This window comes from Amblyomma americanum, chromosome 4 (genome assembly GCF_052857255.1).
Source record: "Amblyomma americanum isolate KBUSLIRL-KWMA chromosome 4, ASM5285725v1, whole genome shotgun sequence".
In the NCBI taxonomy this organism is placed as follows: domain Eukaryota; kingdom Metazoa; phylum Arthropoda; class Arachnida; order Ixodida; family Ixodidae; genus Amblyomma; species Amblyomma americanum.
Genome location: NC_135500.1, coordinates 141,642,888 through 141,669,207, shown reverse-complemented (window position 1 = coordinate 141,669,207; position 26,320 = coordinate 141,642,888). Strand labels below are relative to the sequence as shown.

At 46.8% G+C, this 26,320-nt stretch overlaps 1 protein-coding gene across 1 annotated transcript in view; it reads left to right on the top strand.

Moving 5' to 3' along the window:
- LOC144128452 (cell adhesion molecule Dscam1-like) overlaps positions 1 to 26,320 on the top strand; it is a 294,038-nt gene that overhangs the window by 251,324 nt on the left and 16,394 nt on the right. The window contains exons 8-18 of the mRNA XM_077661869.1: positions 5,466 to 5,643; positions 7,607 to 7,836; positions 11,338 to 11,499; positions 14,864 to 15,148; positions 17,447 to 17,566; positions 17,670 to 17,846; positions 18,553 to 18,700; positions 20,378 to 20,526; positions 22,422 to 22,553; positions 23,301 to 23,468; positions 23,988 to 24,058. Of these exons, the coding sequence (XP_077517995.1) occupies positions 5,466 to 5,643; positions 7,607 to 7,836; positions 11,338 to 11,499; positions 14,864 to 15,148; positions 17,447 to 17,566; positions 17,670 to 17,846; positions 18,553 to 18,700; positions 20,378 to 20,526; positions 22,422 to 22,553; positions 23,301 to 23,468; positions 23,988 to 24,058 (1,820 nt within the window). The remainder of the gene's footprint in view (positions 1 to 5,465; positions 5,644 to 7,606; positions 7,837 to 11,337; positions 11,500 to 14,863; positions 15,149 to 17,446; positions 17,567 to 17,669; positions 17,847 to 18,552; positions 18,701 to 20,377; positions 20,527 to 22,421; positions 22,554 to 23,300; positions 23,469 to 23,987; positions 24,059 to 26,320) is intronic.

Below are 26,320 nucleotides of genomic sequence, written 5' to 3'. Positions count from 1 at the left end.
TATCATATCAGACAAAACCAATGTTTAAGTAGTAAATTTAACTGACTGCTCCACCGGGAGCAGAAAGCTTGTAGTAATGTAGGTACACTTAGACGCAGGAAAAGCACTATTCAGTAAGCTTTAATGAGGAATTAGTCACCCCCTTACCTGACTAACACGGTGCCGTTGAATATTATCCCACGTGTTCCTGCCTCTGTGTGCTGAAGTTTTAGGTGTCAGGTTCTTGCAAAACATAAAATTCGGACACTAAGATCGAGCAAGCACCCCTCACCAAATTATGGCAATATACTAGCGGAAAACTTTCTGTTGCATTGTAGACAAGGCTAGACGGAAAAGGGGGAGGAGATAGGCCTCTGCCCACGTGTGACTGCGCCGAGTATCCGGCCTGTAAACGATTTTTTTTCCGGTTTTACTTTCTTTCGGCAATCTAAAACCGAAGAGGGTACTCGGTCGCGGACGCAGTGCCCTGACAGCCCCTTTCTCTCACCCCGCCTAATGCTACAATCGCGAGGGGTGCATCACAGGGTGGTTCACTTGTTGACCGAGACAGGGGGTAAAATCCCTTTTGCCTGCTTGTTGCCCTCCTCCCTGCAATCTTCACAACAATATTCTGCCGCGGACTGATACTTGCGTTTCGGTCCTCCAGCCTTGGTTGCAGCGCCACAGAAAGTTGTCCCCGAGTATTAGCCATGTTCACAACCTAAAGGGGCCGCCTCAGTTTCTCCAAAATGGCGGCGCTGCAAAGGACTGCTTCTGGGCGCGTCCTATGTGAAAGGGTGCGTGTTTTAAAATTTTAGGACACAGTCGCGCTTGTTTTCCGAAGGTTGTTGCCGGGCGTGAGTCATATTCCTCGAGGGCGCAAAGAAATAAACCGGAGGCAATGAAGAAATTGCTTTTTGTAGTGTGAAAACGGCTGGCGTCCATGCGAAGCGGCTGACGATGGACGCGCATTTTTAAAAGAATATAAAATAAAAAATATAGGCGTTAGAGACTTGTACAACAGGTAAATTACAAAACTAGAAGCGCGATTCCTGGCACTAAGCACTACAGGTAAGCAAGTCTCGGCGACTGTCATGCAGTTTGCGCGGAAAACAAACTAGGAACGTTCTCATTGTGGCATGAGTTCCATTGCTGAAGCTGCCCCCATTTTAAGGTTTTTCGTGCCCATAAATTTTAATGACCATGCGCAAGTTTAGATACTAATTTAGGTTTTTAATCGTGCGTATGATTGTACAGCGAGAATATAAGACCGCCTTCCGCGCGCACTAATGTATCGGAGTAGCAGCACCTTGTTTTTTCTGTTTTCTCGTAAGCAGTGGATGGTAGACATGTAATGAATGTAAAGCCACTATGGTAGAATTGTTTCGACCGGTTCTATTCGGTTCATGCCATCCGCCAATCTGAGTTCCTATTTCCATTCAAAGCGTATGCATGTAATAATAACGAAGGGCAAAAAGAATCCTAATGAAATGGAATTCAGCTTAAAATATCATATCACCACCACTCCCTTTAATGTACGCCTTAACAAAGCCTACCTTTGCAGGGGCATCCATGGCCAAATCCGTTCTCGCTTGAAATGGGTCTGTTAGTCGTGTGTGCTCAGTGATGGTTAAAAAAAACGCCTAGTGTTTACATATATTGGTCCAGGCAAATCACCTTCTTAACAACAGGGATTCGTTGCGTGATAAGAACTGCGCGGTCATGCTCCTACAAGTGCTCCACTACACAGCGTGAAAACTTACTGTTCCCATGCTCTCTGTATTGCTGTGACTAAAAACTCGCGCAATGACACATATCTCTTATCTCGTCAGCATGTGAACATCCACGAAGCAGGGCTCTTCATGTATATTTTGCAACAAAACTGTGACAAAAACCTCTGACTGCATCGGCAAACCATTCACGCAACGCAGCAAACGGCGTGGTTCCGCGCGCCGATCCTCCCTTGACTAGTTCGCGGCGCCGCCGCACCTTGTCGTCCTTGTCGTTAAAACCACCAATAGCAGCGCGTTGCCGTTGGTACAAATGTCGGAACTTCGCATTGATTTTGTTGTTTGGTACACTTTCCATGCGCAAATTGAGCTTCACGCTCACTGCAGCAAAGAGCCGCTGCAGCTAAATCGTGATATTTGCACTGTTCATGTTGTCAGCCTCTCTTGTGAAGCTATGTGGCTAATGTGGAATAACGACCACAGCAGCTCAGTGAAGTGCACTCAGGATACACGAAGGAAAGCACTGCATTTTATACATCCTTAGCACATCCCTAGCATATTGTAGTTATCCGCGACGCTAAAAATTAAGTTCAAGTCGGCCCGCATTTATACAGGAGCTGCATGCGCGCACCGACGAGCGCGCACTTGCGTGCGTGCGTGTGTGTGTGTGTGTGTGTGTGTGTGTGTGTGTGTGTGTGTGTGTGTGTGTGTGTGTGTGTGTGTGTGTGTGTGTGTGTGTGTGTGTGTGTGTGTGTGTGTGTGTGTGTGTGTGTGTGTGTGTGTGTGTGTGTGTGTGTGTGTGTGTGTGTGTGTGTGTGTGTGTGTGTGTGTGTGTGTGTGTGTGTGTGTGTGTGCGTGTGTGTGTGTGTGTGTGTGTGTGTGTGTGTGTGTGTGTGCGTGTGCGTGTGCGTGTGCGTGTGCGTGTGTGTGTGTGTGTGTGTGCGTGCGTGTGCGTGTGCGTGCGTGCGTGCGTGCGTGCTTAACGGTGAACTCACAAGTATTAAGCAGTGTTGTAACTGCCAAGGTTCACTGTTTTAAGAAGTACGACATTGTCCACATTCTAAGTCGGGCTATATTCTAACATGAAATTCACCTCATTGACTTAAGGCAGCATGTTCGTTTTCACGACTAGTTATCTGATTACAACACACCATGCTCAATACCCACTCTCATACATGTCTGCCTATTAAAAGATTCACAATCCAGTGCACCCGGAGTGCGCCCGAACACGTACGTACTTGGTGCAGATGGCTGCTTTGATCTTTTTTTTTGCGCGAGCCCGTGAGAACAAAATCCTTGCAGGTATTTTTAATCTATAAATTAAAAAATGGCCGATATCACTGAGTTTCTGAGTCGCCACAAGTCCACCGAGATAGCGGGTGCCTTGGACTAGGTACTTCTTACACATAATGTACATGCAGGGAAACACGCACAGGCTTGTATGAGCTGTTAGAAAAAAAAAACCTTTACAAAGCTAGATGATGCGTGCGGACTTCTGACGAGGCGGATGGTAGGTTGTGTAGTTACAAAAAAAAAAGAAACAGATATGATTCGAAGTAAGCGGGACAGCTCGGCGTCGCTGCGGTTCAATGTATAGTCTCGTTCAATGTAGCGCCGGCCTTCGATGTGGCTCTGACTTTATTAAAAACCCACTGCTGCGTCTCCCTGCAAGTTACTTTAGGGCTTTAAAAAATTTAACGTATTCTTTCAGTGACCCCTGCAGAAGTAACTGCCTATCGATTCTCGTGGGGAAAGAAATTTCAGCGAGGAGTCATGACGTAGGCATTCGCCCTTTCTTCTGTTCGTATTTTATTTTTGCGGAACACCGGACAGAAAAAAAATGAAAACTCCACACCAGCCCTGTCTTTTCAGGCTTCTAAAAAATAAGCAAAGCGTCACTGTAATTATGAACGAATACATTTGTGTACGCAGAGGAAAGCCGACAGGTGCAGAACTGTCTCTGTGTTTCTTCTGGTCACCTGCACGAAACCTGCGGTAATTACCGACGCTCAGAAATAAACTAAGACGGATAAAGGCAAAGAGGACAATTAAGAGGGCGCAGGGGTCTTGTCTAATTATCACTTGGGACACATAGCTGAGAAAAGATAAGAAACAAAAAAGCCTACCGATATCTCAAGGCAAAACACACGCAAGGAACGACTGGCCGTCTTTGCGACACTAATTACCTCGGAAGCTACTAATAGCCGCTCGGCTGCCCCCGCTGCTCTTAACATTTTTTTGCGCCTCTTCTTTTACCGGTGATTCGTATGCCGCCTGTTGGTAATTGCCTCCTCGCAGCTTCCACAGAAACACTGGCGACTTTCTCGCATAAAAAAAAAAGGGGGGGGGGGGGGGGGGCAAGCGCTTAGGAAGAAAGATCCCATTCGCGAAGGGATAACGTTTGACAGAGGATGGTGCTAATCTTTCTTGTTGTTTTTAACTTACTAGAGCAAGAACTTTATGACCCAGATGTCTTCAATGTTCAAGGTCCAGGCGTCGGTTTTAGAGTTTTTATGATCAACTTCTGTACCTTTTGCAAACCACACAGGCGGCGTCATAGCAAACACGTACCAAGATCGTGCAGATATGCTCCAGTCAAATATGGGTAAGGAGTGAATGTTTCCATGATTGAGGCATGGCGGCAAGTAGTACTTTTCCCTATTTCTCGCTTGCGTAGTAGCTTTAGTTACTTTCTGTTCAGATGCTTCTGAGCCGATATCGTTTCGTTTTTTTTCTGTCTTTATTCATTTGTTATTTTACTGGGAAAAGAACGGGGAGCGAAGCAGTTCAACCACACTGTGATTACAGTATATTGCAGCACGAGCTGACGACAGCAGCACTGCCCACGTACTTACCATATTTTCCAAAAGTAAGTAGGCATTGTAGTTTATTTCTCAGCCGGAGGTTGGATCCCTCAGAGCGCCCATGAAGACCAGAAGGCATCCAAAAGTTAGGACAAAGGTTCTTTATACCTTAAACAGATTTAGAGGTTAACGAGGGCCACAAATACTCCCCTACAGGTCTAAGTGAAACGAACAATGTTGCCAGGTTATGTTTCACAAGGAGGAAGATAATGTGAAGGGAAGGCGGGGATGCTAACTAGTAGAAGAAACCGCTTTGCTACCCTTCACTGAGGGGATTAATTCAAAGGTGAAGGAGAAAAGTAAATTAGAGGAAAATGAAGTCGGTAAGCAAAAATATTGCGGAAAAGACGGTACAAAACACGCTGCGTACAATGGTCGGCGAATACAGCGCCACCGCTGGGGTACGAGAAGGCTCACTGCGACCATGGATAGCGGCCCCAGCGCCAAAAATCTCGCCGAGCAGGCCCATGGTGGGTTCTTCGATGCGCGCGCTCCCTAGCCGATAGCCGATGGTTGTGCGAAATCGTAATGCACCTTCCACACAGCTTCCGTCACTTCGAATGACGCAGAGGCGATCCACAAACCAGTAAACTGTTTTCGTCGCTGATTATTTTTGGTTTATTGCTGTCCGAAAGACGGCGAGCTGAGGTCCATTTATCTCGCTCATATGAGGAGAAGCATTATCAACACAGGCAGGAGCCATCAATGTGTACTGCGCCAAAAAACACATCTCGGTGCCTTGTCCATGCGGATTACTGGCTCGCGTCATGATACTGGCGCGTATTCGTGACGGATAGCCTCTGAGTACCTGCTACTGGTGTGGATTAATTGCACTCGTTTCCTCGTCGTGGCAAGTAGTGTCCTGGCAAGCGCTGTGTTTTTCTGCTCGCAGAGGATGCCCCTGTCCTGGAGCACCTGTTCGCGGAGCGTCAGGTGCGGCCTGGCAGCAGTGTGTCTCTCAGGTGCTCAGCGTCGGGGAACCCCCTGCCTCAGGTCACGTGGTCTCTAGATGACGCGCCCGTGCCCGAACACTACCACGTGCGCATCGGCGACTACGTAAGCGGCGAGAGGTACGTGCTCTCTTTCGCAATGCATACCTGTCTCTGCCTATTTTTCTCGTTTCAGGATAGACTTGTGTACAGTTTCAGTAAAATAAAGTACAAATACGATGGTTAAGCTGCGTTTCGAATGGACAAATCAAAATTACGGAGGCCACATAAGACCGCTTACATGCTTTGAATGCGAAAGAATTGTCTCATGGTGAGCTCTGTTGCGAGGTTCATTAAATATTTCTCCCTTTCTAATGACACGCCTACTCATTAGCATACAGTCGTAAGGAAACGCATCCACTAGGTTCACGTTTATTCGCCAATAAGCAATGCGGTTTTATGGCCTGTCGGTTGCGTGTTCGCCTCGCAGTCTGAAGGTCCTTGGTTGAATTCCCCGTACCGTCGGAAGAAATGTTATTTTCTCTTTGTTGTATTCGTCACAATCTTATGGTGTACTGCTGACGTCATGCGAGTGCATCATGACGTCACTGAGGAATTTCGTAGCATAGACGGCGACAGACGCCGGCTTTTGTGCTAATGGGACGTATAATGCGTTCGTGTACTGAATAGTTAAGCACAAATATCGTTTCCTGAAGCACCCTATAACGCATTTAGAACGTATCGTGAGAGATCTTCGTGCCTTTGGAGATTCTGTATGTTTCCGGGCTGATTATTCATCGGACTTTATTTTCTTGAAGGTAAGATAACGCCAATTTTAATGTTAAAACAAAATATCGTGTTTGCGCTAAACCTTCATTAGGTAGTAATTAAAACCGCCTCGACATAACTAGAGGCATTTTGCTGAGCGGCGTTCAAAACGAATCCTGATATTCACTTCCTCGTTGCCTGCTCGTGCAGTAGCTGTTCATAAAACACCCTAGCTAACTAATAAATTATAGGCTTCACAACTGAAAAAAAGTCACCTAATTTGTCAAGAACTACACAAGAAAGGCAACAGCAACCGTACAATTACAGTGCGTCCCAACCGCCACTGTGTAAATGTGGTTTTATCTCAAATTTTATATCTCTTTGTATAGCTGTCCTTATGCCGTGATATTTTGTAACGTAATGAGCAAAAAGTGATGAAATTTCGATGCTGCGAAGCAATTTCAAGATCTTTTATACCTGTGCTTGTAGTCATTATGCTAACCCTTAAAGAATGAGAGCCTCAGTAAAGAACATATTATTTCAGCCAAACCAAGGAATAGGGCAAAACCTCATCAAATAAAAATCTTGAAGGCGATAAATATACAAACATAGAGTGCTTGCCTTCGGGAAACGGAGAACTTACTATATCTATAACAGCCTGTTCGACGCAGGGTCTACTCTCTTCTGAGTCGTTGTCACAAGTTAATAAGCGTGTGTATCGAATGCGCGCCACGCACACATGCAGTGCGCACATCATACTCCTTGATGCTTGTAACCCTCATCCCTTGTTCTATTTGTGGCACTGTTCTCGTCTGAAGAGGGACTCTAACGTAAAATTGAAGTTATCTCGTATCGACTGACTAACGACAAAGCGACCACTCTCGAAAATGGGGAGCTTTTGAAACATAGAAAAGTCAAAACAAAACACAAATGTCGCCCCCTCGGCCGATACAGAAACTAAACTACGTGCGTCGACACCGGATTTTTGTGTGCGGATCGCAGAGGCTATGCTACACGGCCACTGACTAGAAAACGGTGATCACCGAGCCCTTCTTGGTGTGGACGTCATGAGTTTGAATCTAGTGGCAGCAGAAATTGTAGAATTCATTTTTCTCAGCTAAGAATGCGTTTTCTTTTGCTGCCGGACAATCACTAAGGCACATAGAAATAGCCAGACAGTCAGTTTTTATTGAGAACAATAAATTGGTGGAGGTACACTGAGTGTCCCTTTAAGAAGTATCTCCACCCTTTCAAAAGTGCTTTCATCATACCCTAACACAGGCCAGCATACTGGTTCAGACAGTTCACGCCGTCTTCCGGTTCTCTTTGGAAACAGGTTGGTGCACAGCTACGTGAACCTGACCGGCGTGCGGGTGGAGGACGGAGGCCTCTACTCGTGCGTGGCGCGCAACGGGGTCGGGAGGGCCTCGCACTCGGCGCGGCTGAACGTGCTGGGCCGACCCCTGGTGCGACCCATGGCCAACGTGACGGCGCTCGCCGGGAGGACCATGCGACTGCAGTGCGCCGTCGCCGGACACCCCATACAGAGCATCGTCTGGCAGAAAGGCGAGAATACACGCTTCGAGAGGCATCCTTAATTGTGCTTGAACTAGTGCATTTTCCAGAGCCACCATCAATAACCATCTAAAACTGGAACTAACGCCACTCGAAATCATGATGTGGTTATGCTGCAATACTGAGTTTCTCCTACTGTATGAAACACTTCAAATGTACAATGCCTCTTTATTGCACCAGCATATAAAGCGGCTTTCGCGCAAAACAAGTAGTCAGCTTCGCGATTAGTTCATCAAATTTCCAGACACTGCCATAGGAATCTTGTAGCAGTGCACTCGGTAAAAAAAAAAACTCAATACAGCAAGGAAAATTACTCGTTCGTGCTTCTGCAGGTCCGGAGTGGCCGGAGACTTAGAAGTACGCGCGATGAAAAGGCCCCGGAAGCTGCACAGAAAGATCCGCTACCTGCGCCGGTGCGGCCGCAATAGACCAATCGCGTTCGTTTTTCTAGCGTGTGTCGCAGCTTGTGTCCATACTGCTCGTCCAAACTGCACACATTTAGCAGTCAGTTTTTAGCGCTTCAGCTCCCGAATGAGTGAAATCCACTCATTCAGCTATAGATTAGTGCGCGTTATGGATTTTTTTTTAGAACACCTGCTATTCATTCCGGCGCCACAGTGTCAATGCAATGTGGCACCGAGCAACGATGACCTGGAGCTAGCGCGTTGCACGATCACGTGGTGACGATGTAATTGGTTTGCAATTGCCCCTGGATGCGAAGGCACCGTGCAAATATGTCTTCATCGTCATCATTACCAGTCTAACTACGCACACTGCTGGACAAAGGCCTCTTCCATATCCCTCCATGTAACCCCCTCATCTGCCAACTGCTGCCGCATTATCCCCGCAGACTTCCTAATATCATAAGGCCACTTAACTTTCTGCCACTTCCCGGTACTCCTGCGTTCAGCCTTATGACGCAACAAATTGTAGGCGCTTTGTTGCCCACGGCTTGGTGAGCATTTCTGGGTTCAGCAGGAGCTGTCGTCCTCGGCTCCGCTAAATTCACTCAACGACGGTTTCCTTGCTCAGAACGTTATTACGATGTATAGGGGTTTTGCAAATTCCTTTTTGAAGCACACAGCATCAAGCCGCGACGAATACACATCGGTGGAGGCAAAATTTGAAAATGCGGGAGCCGTGACATTTCGGAGCAGGTTAAGTAACACAAAGTGGTCACAATTATTCTGGAACATAGAACTATGGCGTTCCTCATCGCTCTTAGCTCTCATTTAGTGCATAAAAGTTAGTATTAATTACCTTACGTGTACCGCGCTTCGATGATCTCTGCCACAAAAATGTATTTTTATATCTAATAAAGAAAACTCAATGGCCTAAAGCAGTTTGACCTGTAACAACTGTATACTGTCCAGCCAGTTAGTTTTAAACCCCACGACAAAAAGGTGTGCTTGGTGCCCCTTCAGAGTCATTATCCCTCTGAGCCACAGCACAATATGCCCTTGGTAAAGAATCTAGCAGCGTTAATATGACGGAGTCTACGAGGTAAGCGGCAATAACTGCTTCATTATCCGTGCGCCGATGGCCGCTATTTCACAATAGCATTTTCGACGCCGGGAATAAAGACGACGAGTTGTCAAATAGGCCATCAAATTTACTTGGGCAGATTATCTCGCTGCCGTACTTTCATCGGCTGCTACCGGAATATACAAAACAAATTTTGCATCCTTCTATATGATGGCCGCTTCACTGGCCCTGGCTATTTTTGCGCTCGAGTCTCGTCCGAAATGATGAAAAGAAAAATGTACACAAGACCGACACCAGTGCAGCGTAGTGGTTTTACTTTCAGGTCCATATTTGCACAGTAGGTTGTTACGAGTCTGTCGCATATTACCTTTGTTTGCGGCCCTTTTGTTATCTTTCACCATTGGTGTATGACTAATTTTTCTGGTACAGTCCTTCGTTACTTCGCTCGCCAGTGCTGCGGCGCGGTGCTGTTCGGCCCAGTGTTATTTCCACTGCGCCTGCCAGACCGGGCGGCGTATTATCGTCCGCGTCATTAATGACGCGGAGTGTCACGGTAGTACATCGCTGGCGGAACCTTTCTCCCTCCGCTCCTTCCCGAGTCATTACCAAGCGATCGAATGTGCTCGCCTTTATCGTTTACACGTCTAGGCAACGTGGGCCACTTTGCCTTGTGCTAGCGCCTGCGAAAAGCGGCTCACTGCTTTCGCTCGGCCAAGCCGTGAATGCGACTGGTGTATCTCTTCTCATTTAGACTGGTTAAGCTGTGGTTGTTAGTGCTTGCATCTGACATATCCAATTTTTTCGCACTTACCTTGTGCAGAACATTCGGAAATAATAAGAGGGGGTTTTATTTAGTCGCTTTTGGGCATAGTAGACAAAGCAGTTCCTTTTTTTCTGTTGCATTTTTAATTGCTTCGTTCTTTCGAAGCCATAAGAAATTGCCTTTTGTCGTCCTTTTATAACTTTTTTCAGTATTTTTCATAATAGTAGATTTTTTATTACCAGCACTCCTTATTATGCACCGCTTTTTTAAATTCCTTTATTATGAAGACTTAAAGCTCAAATGACGTCGAATAATGTACCCAAAGGAGAGCGCAAAACGATCAACGAAATTTTAAAGAAATCGTCAGCGGACAATAATTAAGTTATTATATTCATTAAGCTGCCATATTTACTCCAACGCAATTCTTGCAAAACAAAAAGGCGCTAATTCGGGAAGTACGTTTACTACGGGAAATAAATTTTGTACTGCGGTGAATTAAAATTTTCCCAAATAGAATGGCCAACACAGCGAATTCGTTTGTTATGAGAGTGCGTTCGTTATATGGGGGGGGGGGGGGGAGGGGGGAGCAAATACAGCAACTTTTCTTGACTCCTAATTGAGTCAGAAAGGCAGGTGCGTCAGCTTTGTCTAGGGTGCCTCGATGCCAGCGCCGCCGTTCCCGGGTCGAGACAACTTAAGCGTCGCCGCCATATTGAATCACAACTGGCCTCTCCATGTACCGCGAAATGCTCGACTGGTAGCCCAGTGTAGCTCCCGCTGCAAAAGGCCGTTCAAGTTAAAGCAATTTGAAGCTCGCCGAGAGCATGAACGGCGCCGTTACAAACGCTAGCGCCGCTGATCCCGTGTGATTCAATATGGCGGCGTTGCTTAAGTTGTCTCCACCCGGGAACGGCGGCGCTGGCATCGAGGCACCCTAGCTTCGTCCCTTCCAGGGCGCCTCACTGCGGAGAGCTTCTGAACGAATACCATGTGTTTCAGCCAAAGGCGGTTATGCCGCATGAAGTTGGAGAGGGAGCCTCGTAATGCAGGAACAATAGCTAGACGAAGCAGTGAGCGACAAAGATTTCAGTGCGCTGGCTCTCGCCGCGCACTGTACAGCGAAGGGAGTAATCTTTTTCTCTTCGGTCCGGAGCGGTCGAAGGATTTAGCAGTGAAATGAAATACAAAACTTCTGGGAGTGTGCCACGAGTTGTGCTCATCTCGCCATCGCCGCCGGCATGCAGACGGCCGCTCGCTGCCCCAGAACCACCGCCAGCGGAGTTTTCCCAACGGCTCCCTGGTCGTCTCCGAAGTGCAGCGCAGCTCTGACAGCGGGTGGTACACGTGTGTCGCTCGGGACCCGGAAGGCAATACGGCCAAGGGGCAGCTCGCCGTGCATGTCATGAGTGAGTGTGTTGTGCAGTCTCTGCTTTTGTCTCGGTTAATACTCTAATCATTTACTGCCCAAACCGATTTGTCACTACTGGTAATACTACAGCCACTATTACCGCCACCGCTACTAACGCCGCCAGCCCCGAACAGAGTGTTAACCACCTCATTACCAAAGCCATGGTAACAATCTTAGCTCCACTTTTATAGTGCTCTATACCAGTGCTAAAGCCGGTTAACACCACCGTGTTCTTCTGTAGCTAATAATAATAATAATAATTGGTTTTGGGGGAAAGGAAATAGCGCAGTATCTGTCTCATATATCGTAGGACAGCTGAACCGCGCCGTAAGAGAAGGGATAAAGGAGGGAGTGAAAGAAGAAAGGAAGAAGGAGGTGCCGTAGTGGAGGGCTCCGGAATAATTTCGACCACCTGGGTATCTTTAACGTGCTCTGACATCGCACAGCACACGGGCGCCTTAGCGTTTTTCCTCCATAAAAACGCAGCAGCCGCGGTCGGGTTCGAACCCGGGAACTCGGGATCAGTAGTCGAGCGCCGTAACCACTGAGCCACCGCGGCGGCTGCAGCTGCAGTTTTTGTTCCTTGTCGTACAGTTACTACCACCCTCTTACTTATTTTACAAAATGATGGGTCGGACATAAAATTCGCCCATTTACTGGAGGTATGTGACGTCACGCCAGACTGAAAGCGAAGCCACTTCCGGTAAAGGCATCAACAGCGGCTAATGCTATCGCATTGCCAGAACACAATAGAAGTAGGTATACCTATGAATTTTTTCTTCACTCTCTATTCCTTCACCTCTGGTCTTTGCATGAACAGCAGGTACGGCAGGATAAACTAAAGCAGTGAACGAATAGAAGTGCGGAAAAGAATTAGAGCAGTTCTTGCGTGAGTAAACGTTGTATACTTGTGAACGAACTACAGTCTACAATTTTTGCTGCTTCGCTTGAAATACGTTAAAACGCCCGCAAGTCGTCCTTATCGGAATCGTTGTCCTGAAACAAGGAGAGTTAGGCTCAACGCTTGAAGGAAACTCCTTGAATAGAAGGTCCAGCGTGTGAGCTATGCCCAAGCGTTTTCCGATGGGCGGGGAGTAGGCTTTACTAATCCTAACGCGAGAGGATCATGGGACGGGGAGGTGTGAAAAAAAATAAAAAACATAGACCCCTCGAGGAGTCTCCGAAGGTTGGGTCTGTTCGGAGGCGGCTAATGGAGGGAAGAAGTCGCCGCCAGCTCGGGAGGAGCGCGACTCGCCTGTCCGAGTGGTCACCATTTGTCATCGCGGCACGTCCTCGCCCGTCGTTAGGAGGCGCCACGCCTCCGCCTCTCTCTCTCTAATGGTCACACTCACGGCACACTGCTTCTTTGTGTGCGGCTGAGCAGCGCCCGAAAGCTGTCGAAGTGAAAGCGATGTGCCGTAAATGCTTCGTCCTCGGCTTCCTCACTGGCATTACGCCCAGGCCATTCACGACAAAGGCACACTTTTTGCTCTATTGATGTCTTCTCCCGCCATCATTAAGTGGCTCCAACCACCTTTCCGCGTCGAAAGTGGCCGTGGGCAGAAATGAACCGTTCAGCTCTTTATAAACCAACCCCTAGCGCCAAAAAAAAAAGACTTGAATAGGGGAGTTAACGCTAGGCGCTTTGTTTGCGGTTGCTTACTTGTACAAAGTATACTACTGTCCCCTAACTTCGGCCACGACGGCACGCTAAAAGTAACTCTGGAGTTGGCGCGAAATTATGTCACGTGGTATGACTCAAGACTCGAAATTCTCCGTAACACTGCGCGCTAGTTTTTTTGTTGTGAAACTTAGATGTCATGGCTGCTGAGAGCTTCTGAAGAAGTAGCTAAGGGCGGAAGGACTATTCAAAAGGCGCGAGCGAGATCGGTCACGCGTAATAGCTGAGCGCTAACACGTGCTCATGTGACTGTCTGAGAGAGACGAAGACAGCTTGTGCTCCTGGTTGCATCATGCCTACCCTCGCCCGCACATACTCCATTGAAATGTTTATATTTAAGGCACATAACGTAAAAAAAGTTATATAATCTACATTGGGCAATATAAAAGCACATAACTGCCACTCGCAGCTGTGCAAAGAAGGGAACGACTGTAGCATAGTGAGTACATTCAGCGAACGAAAAGAAAAACAAAATAGTTTGAGTGCAAAATGAGAGCCACGGGGTCTATGCGAAAAACTCCAGCCAGCCTTTCTGGTTCACCCCAGACGTCCATAACCAATCAAATTTCATTTATGGTAGCCTGCCATACGGCTGGTAGAAGGCATATCTATCGTTCATGGTCTGAATGCCCTCCGTATTGTCGAACTATAACTTCCCTGCAATCACTTGACCTCGCCTTGTTTGGTTAGCATGCCTAGGTGATGCAAAGCATTAAAAAGATCGTTCATGTCGCGTCAAGCACTGAAATTTGCAACAGCTTCACTTGCATTCCATTTTACTTAAGCATCAGGCAACTTATTCCCTAGCATACAGTACAGGACCGTGGCCACAGCAGTCGACGGCCCTCAAGGCATACAAGGCACTTTTTGCCTACTTGAGAGCGACTGGATTGAGTGACAAATTGTGACAGTGTTGTGCGTGTGTGTGTGTTATGCCTTTTTTCCTTGTCTATTCCTCCTTTCAGTCCCCTAATTCCTCTTCCCCAGTGCGGAGGAGCCAACAGGAACCCCTTTCTGATTAACATTCCTGCCTTTCCCGCCTTGTCTTTATCTATCTATCTAGCTACAGGTTTTTTTTTTCGCTCACCTTAGAAATTCGGAAAACCATCCTGGCCTTGTTTGCGCTCTGCCTTTGAAACAATATTTAGATTCTGCAATTTGTAGCTGATGTGTTCTCACTTTTCGTTTCGGTGTTCTTTCACTGTATCTAATATGCACCTGATTGTTAACTGTGTTTGTTCGTTGTATTTTTTGTCTGCTCCCTCTTGCCATATCCTCATGCCAGGCTGCAGCATGTGAAAATAAAAAATAAAGTATCAGCTGGCCAACGGGACTCACTACCACTTTATTCAGGGATAGCTTTTTTCTGCTTTTCTAGCTTCTGCCCTTTGAAACTTTCTTGTAAATTTATGCCGCTAGAAAAGGGCCACTTTCAACACACCTGGTGCTTCGGGCGTGCCATGTCTTCCGGCATTTTCCCATCATTGCTCTGAATCTTCGACTTATGAGGGACACGATATACAAATGACAACCGTACGACGCCATTTTACATTTCATCTATGAGAAGCTATTCCTCTTGTTCAAAGATGCGGAACAAGACCTACAGCATGGCCTAGCGGCTGCATTTTCTAGCTTCGACATTTTCTCTAGCGGAGGGCATGTGACCACACTTCTACCGCAGCGCCTCCTGGGGTGAGCCCGTTCAGTTTCCCGGACGACCTAACGGAGGGAAAGCGTGCGGGCGCCGCCTGCATCATCTCGGACGGCGACCTGCCCATCACCATCGAGTGGTTCAAGGACGGCCGGGAGCTGGACCCCGCCCTGGAGGCCTCAGTGGCCAAGGCCAACGACTACACGTCTTTCCTCTCCTTCACCGGCGTGCGCCGGATGCACTCTGGCAACTACACCTGCGTCGCCTCCAACCCGGCAGCCTCGGCCAACTTCACCGCGCCCATGGTTGTTCGCGGTGAGCGCAGAAATGAACTCAATTCGTTATTTTAAAGGGACGCTGGGGATAAATTGAAGTAGGTCTTTATCGATATATTGCCGCATTCTGCGGACAAACACGTTAGTTTCACAGAGACCGTGGTTTTAGAAGCTGTAAAATGTCAGAAAATGAAATACTGGTGTCGCCACCACCGGACGATTTCGTAATTAAACTCCGGTGCTTCAGCACATTTGGTTTTTTGAGGCGAATCATAGAGGCTACGTAGCGCTGCCATTCACGTCAAACGGTGATCACGGTGTTCGAGTCGTTATTGACGTCACAGGTTTGAATCGAGTGGCAGGAGAATTTGTAAATTCATTTTTTTTTCAGCAGTAAATGCGTGTTTTTCTGCCTGACAAACACCAGCTTTGCCATAAATGCCTATAGAATCAATTTTTTAGTATGAACGAACATTGGATATAGCTGTCAGCGGTTTCCCTAAAACGCTGAGTGGATTACAGAAGTAAGCTAGAATGAATTAGAGATATTTATCGGTCACAGTATTCTATGGAAAATATTATGTTCCGACTTAGGGAGTGGGTATCCTCACCTGCACTCAACACTTTACTAATAATTAAGCCGCGAAGATCATGTCCGGTGATGGAGGTAAATCATTGAGCAAATATTTGTAAAAATATTTTTTTCTAATTATTATTGATGGTTTTGCCAGGAGTCTTATTTCAAGTTGTTGCAGCACATCAGCGTATCTGATGGGATACTCGGAGTTTAAAGGCATAACCAAGGACACACGTCATTTTGAGTGCTCCGGATTAATATCGGCCACCCCAGGGATTTTACGTGCACTGAAATCGCGCCATCCAAGGCCGTTTTCGTATTTTACGCAATTTCCCACATCAAAATAGTAATAATAATTGGTTTTGGGGGAAAGGAAATGGCGCAGTATCTGTCTCATATATCGTAGGACACCTGAACCGCGCCGTAAGGGAAGGAATAAAGGAGAGAATGAAAGATGAAAGGAAGAGAGAGGTGCCGTAGTCGAGGGCTCCGGAATAATTTCGAGCACCTGGGGATCTCTAACGTGCACTGACATCGCACAGCACACGGGCGCCTTAAAGTTTTGCCTCCATAAAAACGCAGACGCCTTGGTCGTGTTCGAACTCGGGAACTCCGGATCAGCGGCCGAGCCACTGAGCCACCGCGGCGGGTGCATAAAAATGCAGCCTGCGCATTTGCACACACGCACACACATAAGCATGCACTCTTTGCTAAGTGTAACGAGGCTGCTCTAACCGTTTCTGATGCGGTCAGATGAAAGTGTTTGGTTTGGTTTGGTTTATGTGGGTTTAACGTCCCAAAGCGACTCCGGCTATGAGAGACGCCGTAGTGAAGGGCTACGGAGATTTCGACCACCTGGGGTTCTTTAACGTGCACTGACATCGCACAGTACACGGGCCTCTAGAATTTCGTCTCCATCGAAATTCGACCGCCGCAGCCGGGATCGAACCCACGTCTTTCGGGCCGGCACAGACGAAAGTGTCATCCAGGAGAGAGTAGCACCAGAGCAGGTTGCGATCACTTAGGTTATCATCGCAGTCGACGATGGCTGGCGATCGTGGCGTTGCTTTTCTGCCACTAGCCCACTTTTTACGTGGTCACGACAGCCTGGTTGTTTTTTGCAAAGACGATGCGCACGTTCGCATGGCCTATGTCAAATGTAAAAAGCCCCAGGGGTTTCCTTATAATCTCCGAACCGAGGCTCTTGTAAAATCGGTTGAAGTCCTGACTTTCGGAGCTGTGAGGACGATATTTCGTCTCGCCTTCAGGAGAGTTTCAACGTTGGCGATACACAGACCGTAGCCGTGCAGCTAATCCTTTAGGTGTTAATCTTTGGCGAAGGCTGTACGTACTTACAGCTTTTAAATGGCATGAGCCTAAGCTGCGCCATACAGTGGCATGCATGCACACGCATGCACACCGATACGTTCCGAAGCTCAAAGCTATGAGGGGACAAATTCGTATTGGCTTCCGCTAGACGTCCACTGCAAATCTGCAAATCGTGCGAATAAATGAACAACATCGTTTTCATTGCGGTGCAAGGCATGCCGTCAGAATTTAAATGTGGTCATCTGGTGCACTTCACTGGGGCTAACAGTGATGACATATGTAGTGCACGACTCACTATTGCGAATGCATGGCGACGGATATCCAGGCAGCACTCGCGAGCTAGCCTGAGGGTAGCAGTGCGGTTTGGGCGTTGGTAATTGGCCATGGATGTTAAGAAGACCTGTACTAGAAGCAGCGCTTGTCTATACTCAGTTGCTCCCTCATGGAGTCACGAGCCAGTGGACAAGGCGGCCATCATGGGTCAAGCAGTGAGCTTTGACTGCCAGGCGGATGGTTTCCCGGTGCCGGTCATTCGATGGAAGAAAGAACACCGTGAGTTCTCTTTGTTCTTGGGCTTTTTCTGTGCTCGTATTAATTTTCATCACCTCACGATTAAATCGCGCGTTTCCTTGTTTCCCATCACGTCGCCTTTCAGGCTCGGAGGAAAGCCGCGACTTCTCGGTGATCATCAGCAACGCCAACGTGCAGATCCTCGAGAACGGATCGCTCAGCATTCGCGAGGCGGACTCCAACGACGGTGGCCACTACATGTGTCAGGCTCTGAACGGCGTCGGGCCCGGGATCTCCACCGTCGTCAAGCTGGACGTGCACGGTGCGTGTTTCAACGCGCACAGAGCCACAGGGCCTCGTTGTTTGCACCGTTGCAGTAGAAGGAGCAAGCTGAGTGAGAATGAACTGCGCATCTAAATTTGCGCATCACAATGTTGCTGCCATTTTCTGGTTGCGAGCATTAGCATTACTCTTTGTCAGTAGCTTCTTTTCTTGAAGGGGTCCCGTAAGAACTCTCTATCACTGCGAGCTAGCATACTCAACCTGCAAAATACATCGCCGGGAGCAACTAAGTCAACGTAATTTCGAGAGTAGTGTTACCAAGGGACCACTACACATGAACGCAGCTGGCGGAGCATCCCTCCGGGAGCAGCAAGTCAAGAGAGAACGGTACAGACAATCCGAAATGAAGGAAGTGGCAAAAGCCAACTATCCTACCTTTCATCCTTCCGTTGTTTGGCTTGCTTAGAAAAAGAACCCGCCTCGGGACAACATGGCCCGTACAGCACCCTTACCCAGGGCGGTTCTCATGATTAAAAGAGAGCTTGTTTCAGTACCCCTGCAAAGGCAACAGCAACGAAACGAATGAACTGCATCCGTTTGTGCACTAACTCAATATTGTCGAGAATTGTCTAACCAATACGCGTAACCGCGTAGTGCACGGGACTATGACGTCGAGGGACAGTCCGTGTTTGAAGAGACGCTTATTGCAGTGGTGCCCCGTTCTTTCCCTTTTATTCGCTCTGCAGTGGCGGCGCACTTCGAGCGGAAGTTTCAGGCGCTGACGGTTCGTCGCGGCGACAACGTTGCCCTCACTTGTCGCGCCGTCGGTGAGCCGCCCATTACGGTGACTTGGACGCGGGACAGGCACGCCTTCAGCCCAGAGATGGAGCCCAGGTAGGCAGCACCTCCTGCTAGTTCGCGAAGCGGCCACAATATCGCCTTCCGTAAATTATTGGCGAAGTTCCAAGCTGCATGATCATACCAGAATGGTGGTGGTGGTGGTGGTAGTGGTTTTATTGAAAATAATAGTAAAAAGGAAGGAAAATATTTTTGCTAGCCCCGGCATCTGCCATCGATACTGATACACCGGAGCTGGGGCAGCGGAAATAAAGGACAGCAGGCAGAATGAAGAAATGAAATGAAAGAGGTGAGGGGACAGGAAGAGAGGATAGGGGGAGAAGTAATATGTACAAACTATTCACACAATAAGAAATGTGTCCAGGTTGTGCGCGTGATTAGTTCATTTTAGAGGAATTAAATCACACACGCGTACAGCACTGTGTTGGTTACAACTGGAGTGGGGCGTCCAGTTATTAATCGTTCAAGGTAGAACTCGCGGAGCGTTCGGTCACTGCGTGTAACTACCTGACGGAGAACAGACGGGACGTCAAGCCCGTGTGTTCGAGGAATGCACAGAGGCTCACCAAAGTTCGCTCACGAGTGGGCGCACTGCCCTGCGGCCACAATAGCGTCTTGATGGAGTCTGGTAGTATGCCCTGCGCCCTATAGGCCGCGAGCATATCGCGACGAGCATCGGTGAACGCGGCACAGTGAAGAAGCAGGTGTTCTAGTGTTTTAAGTTTTGTGTTTTCGTGGAGGCTGATCTCTGAATTATGTGCAAGGAATATGCGTCGGTGTTTGTGCAAGACATAGACTGCGTTTGCTACGCGCTGAGTCTTTGTGAGAGACGAGTGTCAGTCAATGTATGCATGGCCACCTCTATTGTCACAGCTACTCCATACGAATCATTGTATTATGACATCATCACAATCCATTCGCAATCTGCCTCTCCTTTTTCCTCTCACCCTTTTTCGTCCGTGTAGAGCAATAGGCCAGGGTCACGTGACCGCCGGCTGACCTCTCTTTCTTTCCTCCCGCTATAACTTCTCTCCTTTCCTGAGTTTCGAAGCTTTTAGTGCTACTTTTCTTTAATGAAATATTCTATCCTTCGTCGGCAGTTAACTACAAATTGACGCGGTAATAGTTAAGTGCGTCTGAATGCGAGTATTTAGGGCCCGACTAAATTTTAAATTCACTTCCGAGCGGTACTGAAATGTGCCAAAACCCGACATTCTCTTTTGTAAATATCCTTGCTTCCTTCTCCGCCGCACTGCTCTTTACGTCATGGTTTGCAAAAAGTGCGTGATTAAAGCCCAATTATGTACACTACTGCAGTGTCCATGCATTTCCATCTGTATGCTGCGACAAATGTAGGTCATGGATCTTGTAAGACGAAGAATTATTGCCTGCTACTGATTGCCGCACCTATATAGAGTTGAAGCAAGCATAGGTGTATCCGCAGCATAAAATAGGAAAGCATACTGGGAAGTCTGGCGGTGCAAACACAATTACACCCGCAAAAAGCACTCCTGCCTTTAACTTTGCAATGTTTGTATTTTCGCAGTCATGTGTAGTGTTGATAATACAACCTGTACAGTGCACACATGCGTCCGGCTTAGGTGCCATTTACATGCTGCTACTCAGCTTCTCCGTAAGCTTTCGCATTTCGGAAGACAACGGACTTCCTATACGCTAGACCAAAGACTGCCCTTTCAAACCCTCCGATGGCAGGTACGTGGTGGAGGAGAAGCCCGGCGACGAGGCCCTGGAGTACGTGTTGCGCATCCCGAGCGTCGACCGCAGGGACTCCTCCCTCTTCAGCTGCTACGCAGAGAACGCCTACGGAAGGGACGACACGAACTTCCAGGTGGTCGTCCAGGGTGGGTCCGTGTGTGTGTCCATTATTGTCGTACGGTGCTTTCGCTGACCTGCGCTGCCAGTTGATACTAGACATCGGTGATAACTGTGGTGGTGGTGGTGGTGGTGATGATGATGATGATGATGGTAATAATAATAATAATAATAATAATAATAATAATAATAATAATAATAATAATAATAATAACAATGTGACCCTTACTGACCTTTAAGTTCGACGCCGCTGTGACCTTGTAGGGGGCGCAGTGGTGCACTTCCTACCTTCCGATGCTTCCTTTTCAACTCACGAAGACTACAGCTCACATTTAGATCATAAAGAAAGAGCATCATAAATTGAAAGCACATTCACGCCCACGCAAGAAACAGTTTAGTTTAGTTTATGGGGTTTAACGTCCCAAAGCGACTCAGGCTATGAGAGACGCGGTAGTGGATGGCTCCGGAAATTTCAACCACCTGGGGTTCTTTAACGTGCACTGACAACGCACAGCACACGGGCCTCTAGAATTTCGCCTCCATTGAAATACGACCGCCGCGGCCGGGATCGAGCCCGGGTGTTTCGGGCCAGCAGCCGAGCGCCATAACCACTCAGCCACCGTGGCGGCCCCCACGCAAGAAATACCGCAGCAGATCTTAAATCGGTGTTGAGCATACATACGGGCCAAAGATGCATTACATCAGAGGTGAAATGTCCGATACCGTTTTTCACTATAGGGCCGCGCCACTGCAATGCACATTTTTTACTGCATGCCAGTATGAATTCCTCTATTCCACGAGAACGGAACTCTTTTGGCTAACCTCTGAATTATTGCTGGCTAGTCTGAATCACTCCGCCTTATGTGTAGAATTTATCTCCCAAAGGAGGTTTTGTAGTAGAGATAGTAGTATTAGTAGTGATGGCTGGTTGGCGGAAGAAAAAGGAGCATTAGTAGTGATGGGCCCCGTAACTGCCTCATTGAATGCTAGGCACGTGAATATCCAGTGAAAAAAAAAAAACGCCCTGAAAGAGGGAGCTTAAGTAGCAGGACAGAATGAACTATACACAGGATATATAAACACAGAAACATAGATCTGGCTGATTTAGCGCGCAACAAAAACGAAGGACGGTGAAGAATAGACGACACTGCCCTTCGTTTTATCTGCTCTAAATCTTCGAGATGTACGTTAACCAACTAGCCTAATACGCCGTTCTTTTGGTTTGTAAGGTCGGTTGAAGGCGACGAAATTAAAAATCACTTCTAATAGAATAAAGACCGCAGAGAAAGTGCACCGTACTTCACTGTATAACTTAACTGTCCACTGATCCATAAGCTAGGAGGCAATATGCGGCCCCACATTGTCGTATTGCAGGATGACACTGACACGAGACAGTCCTCAACGTTTCTTTTAAATAGCTCTCCAAAGTTAATACAAGAGTAACGTGGGTCTGCAAAGCCGTATCTAACCTCTGCCCATTTTTAAAAAATTCAAATACCTTATCAACACCGTTGCTGTCTGAAATTATTTCTCCCATAAACCTGAAACAGTTTCGCAAGGTTCCTTGACCCACGATTAATCCGCGCAATTCCGTTGCTTGAACGCTGTTTGCTTCGGGCATAAAAAGATGTGCTTATAGCTGATTGGTTGCAAAGATTCGGCAGAGTACATCGCTAGCTTTGAGCTCGGTGCGACCAGGCAATTCACGATTAATCTTGATCATCGAGAGTGATGGTGAATCACAAGCTATGAATTTCTTCTGTTTCTGTAAAGAGGGGTTAAATAATGTACATTTCTGTCATAAAGGGTAAGGAATAGAAGTGCTGATGGCAATATTTTTCATTCAGCGAGGGTAACAATGCATGTGCCAAGAAGTTGCATTTGAGAATCAACACGAGGTCCTCACTTATACATTCCTTTGCAGAACCACCTGACAAGCCACTTGGCCTGCAAGCCACGCAAACGACCAGTCGATCTGTGGCCCTTTCCTGGTCTCCACCCTACTCCGGAAACAGCCCGGTATTCAAGTACCTGCTGGCACACAAGACAAGAGACGGTAGGCAGCGTCTGTGGCGAAGAAAGGTGAAATAACAGAGTGCATGCGAAGCCATCGAGCTGAAATAGAAGATGGAAAAAATTCATAAAACCAGTCGCTGCCGCTTCTCCAAATAATGCTCCTCATTTCCTCTTCCCGTTTTTATAAAAAGTTGAATAGTCATGTATTTTCATCTCACAGTGCGAAGTCATAGAAGCGCGCTGTATTGAAACAAGCCTTCTTTGGACGTGATCAGTACAACGTAATCAATTCAACCGCATTGGTAGCGGTTGCTTTGGAATCAACACAGCCTTGACAGCTCTTTATTGTAAAAAAAAAATTGGTGGTGGTTTAGCTCTGGTTAAACCTGGAGTGACGCGATAGCTACATCTGGCCGAGTGGAACTTGGTCACGTGCCCAACCACGGGACGAACCACGTGATCAGCCACGGCGCCGCGCCGCCGGCAGCTGCTCTGCATCACGTAACCAATCACGTGACAGCGTGGCGGCGCAGCCACAGGGTGGCAGGCCGCCACCGCCACGGCGCCACCCCACCAAAGGCTCGTAATGCTGCCGTAATGTAGCTATCACTACAAAAATTCACCAGCTCAGCATACATTAACAGGATAGGAAAGGACCTTCTTTTCATATAGGGAAAAAGAAGCTTTATTCTTACTTCGCAACATTAGGCACCTTCCCTCTCCACATGCGAGGCGCATGACAGAATTTTCACGATGCAGCAGCCCATTCCTTGACGACACCTTGCAGGCTCCTGGGAGCGCGACTCTCACATGAAGGCCATCGAGTCGACTGAGTCATCACATGTAGTGACTGGGCTGCGCCCCAAGACGAGCTACGAGTTTCGTCTCAGAGCTGAGAACGGCGTTGGTCTCAGCGATCACAGCGACGTGCTGATCGTCAGCACCGATGAAGAAGGTATATGTGTGATGATACGGTCCGCGTCTTCATTAAAAGTACAAGCAGACAGAGCAGCTGTTTCCGTATTTCTCACTGGTCCTCAGCTGCCGCTGAATACCACTTCCCAAATTGTTGAAAGGAAAAAAATGAAATAGGAAATAATCCTCAACTGAGATTCTCAGAAATCCCGCAAATTCATAAAATTCGATTGCTGCTTGGGGACCTTGAGTGGTTCTCTCAGTTTTTCACCAAAACGACATACACAAGAAGAAAATTAACAGAATAGCCATTTGGACATTTTTGAATGCACAGTACAAGACTAGCAAGGATTATCGTTATATTCGTCAGAAATCACTGCTCATTAAAAGAAGGAGCAAAACCATCAAAATGTGATGCCTTTGCAGCAGCTCATGATATCTTTTATTTAAGAAATATATGTTCACTAAATTTCTGTCATGGTGTTCTAGAACATTTAATTGTTCCATGCATGTTTGATAAATTGATGAGATAATTGCCACGTAAACGCACCGATTGCAGCCCCCAGCGGCGCTCCCAGAGATATTAAAGTGACACCAACTGGATCCCGGAGTCTCCGCATTACTTGGAAGGTAAGCTGGGATTGTGATTTATGCACGCGTAAGCAGTCAGTCGATTTTACTTTTGATAACGCAGGAAACTTGAGAAAAATGCCACTGGGTAGCTCCAAACCAAGTGTCACACTCAGGCGTCGAATTACCACCAGGAGCTCTACAAGGCAGCAGTCAGCTAAACTATAAGAAAAAGCATAATTGGTTTAATTCGATAGCATTAAGATGGCCATGAAGGCGAAATCTTCCACCTGCCAAAGAGGAAGGAGACGCAGGACAAAGAGTGACTCAGCAAAAATGAATATGACTAATAAGAAAAACACTCGGTGGCCTACGGTGGATATAGACAGCCTTCCGAACAATTATCTGTACAAAAATGGTACTTGCGAGAGCTCTTCCTTCCCGTATTGGACTAAAAAAGCAACATGGGTCTCACAAGCTCCATCGGTTACTGTTTTTGAAATAGCCACCTGCAGATGCGCTGGTGCATCGCTTAACCGCTGCGCCACTGCACCGGTAGTGGTACGAGGACTTGCCGTGATCTATCGATGTGACGCATTTTGCGTAGTCGGAATTGGAATAGAATCACATTTTGCTTAGACTGGGGAGCTAAATACAATGAACTCAGAACTGGAATATAATTAAATTGGAATCTGCGAGTGACTGAAAAAGGCTATATTGCATTTCCTCCCTATTAATCCAATTGATCGCCCCTAAATAGTTTTTGTGGTGTTCATCAATGAGGAATAAGTAGTGTAATTATTTTATGCCTGAAAGATAATTTATTATTTATTACGATATCAAACAACCACATCCTATTAAAGGCATGTGTTTTACTTTCTAGCCAATTATCTGTCAGATATCAAATGCTTACACTACAAGTTTTTCATTGATCAGAGCTGCACATATAAAAAGTAAAAAAACAATTACCCCGTGGCTTTCTTAGTTTCAATGACTGTTGGCTTCCTTCATATGTATGCCATTACGAGACCATCCGGTGTTTTCTGAGGAGCTGTAGAGTACTGCAGACATCGACTTCAGTTGAAAAAGTAAGCCGTATTTCAAAAGAATCTAAGTATTGAACCAGCACACTGTCCTCTACACCATACTACACATTTCAACCAACTTAAATTCAGTGTAGATACAGACACATTTACTCTGCTCGTTCATGATGCGGTTTGGAGTGCATTGCAAAATTCGTTTATTTCACTCTTCGAGTAATGCGTTACAAAAGTGATATGTAATGGTTCACACAAAACGCACAGGCCACAAGCAAACGCTGGCTCTTTTCGGCAGAAAAACAACCTTGCTAACACTGTCTGGGAACATGAGCGAAAATCACAAGCTTCCGTTGTAAGAGAAATCGAAAGGCACTCCATACCAGTTCAAGTTTTCTTCTTCCCGTGCAACCCACTTTTGTCTTCCATTAACAACCTTAATTACTCCTCTGGAGATACCCAGGCATATATCGTTTCATTGGGACTAGCTGCCCGCTTTCCGGGCAGTGGTTTCTTATTCCAAAGGACACAAAACTAGATAGCTGTCTTTTCTATAAAAAAATGATTTACAACATGCCAAATAAATTGAAAGTAAAGAAAGCAGGATGAAAAATGATTCACCACTGATCAGACAGTGCCACATAATAAACGGACTTAAAATCATAAATATTAGGAGTCTGCTAAATATAATTTATAAAACAAAATTTGTAACGATTTTATTCTGAACTTCACATTGGTGTCCCGATAAAGAAAATGTATTGTAGTCACAGTAGCATATACCCAGCACGTCAAAGGAGCCCCTAAGGGTGCCTGAGTCGCATACCAAGTGTGTGTTCCAATACAAAAGGAAAAACAGTGAACTTGTGGAACTTCACAAAAAAAATTAAATATGTGAGTACTAGTGGCTTTAATTTATTCGGCAGAAGCACTCCCCCAAAATAAAGAAACCAGTTTGCGCGATTATTTTGACACCAAGCGAAATTTCACCGTTTTCTTCCGTATTCGTTAGTTTTATTTATGTATGCATTCCATGCAGCAATAAAAAAGATACAGTATATCTCGGTATGAACTAGAACTTAAGTGACATTCAGCTTTTGAAACCATTTGATTATGGCTACATGCAAGCCTATAGGAGGCACGTGCTACAAGTTTTACACGCATTAGCTAGATTCTGAGGCTGTTCCTGATAAACTATACATTGAAAAGCCTATGCCGATCTGTCAGACTCCGTGACTATGCTTGAAGTATTTGGTTTGTTATTTAAGAAAATTCTGGTGCAATGCCT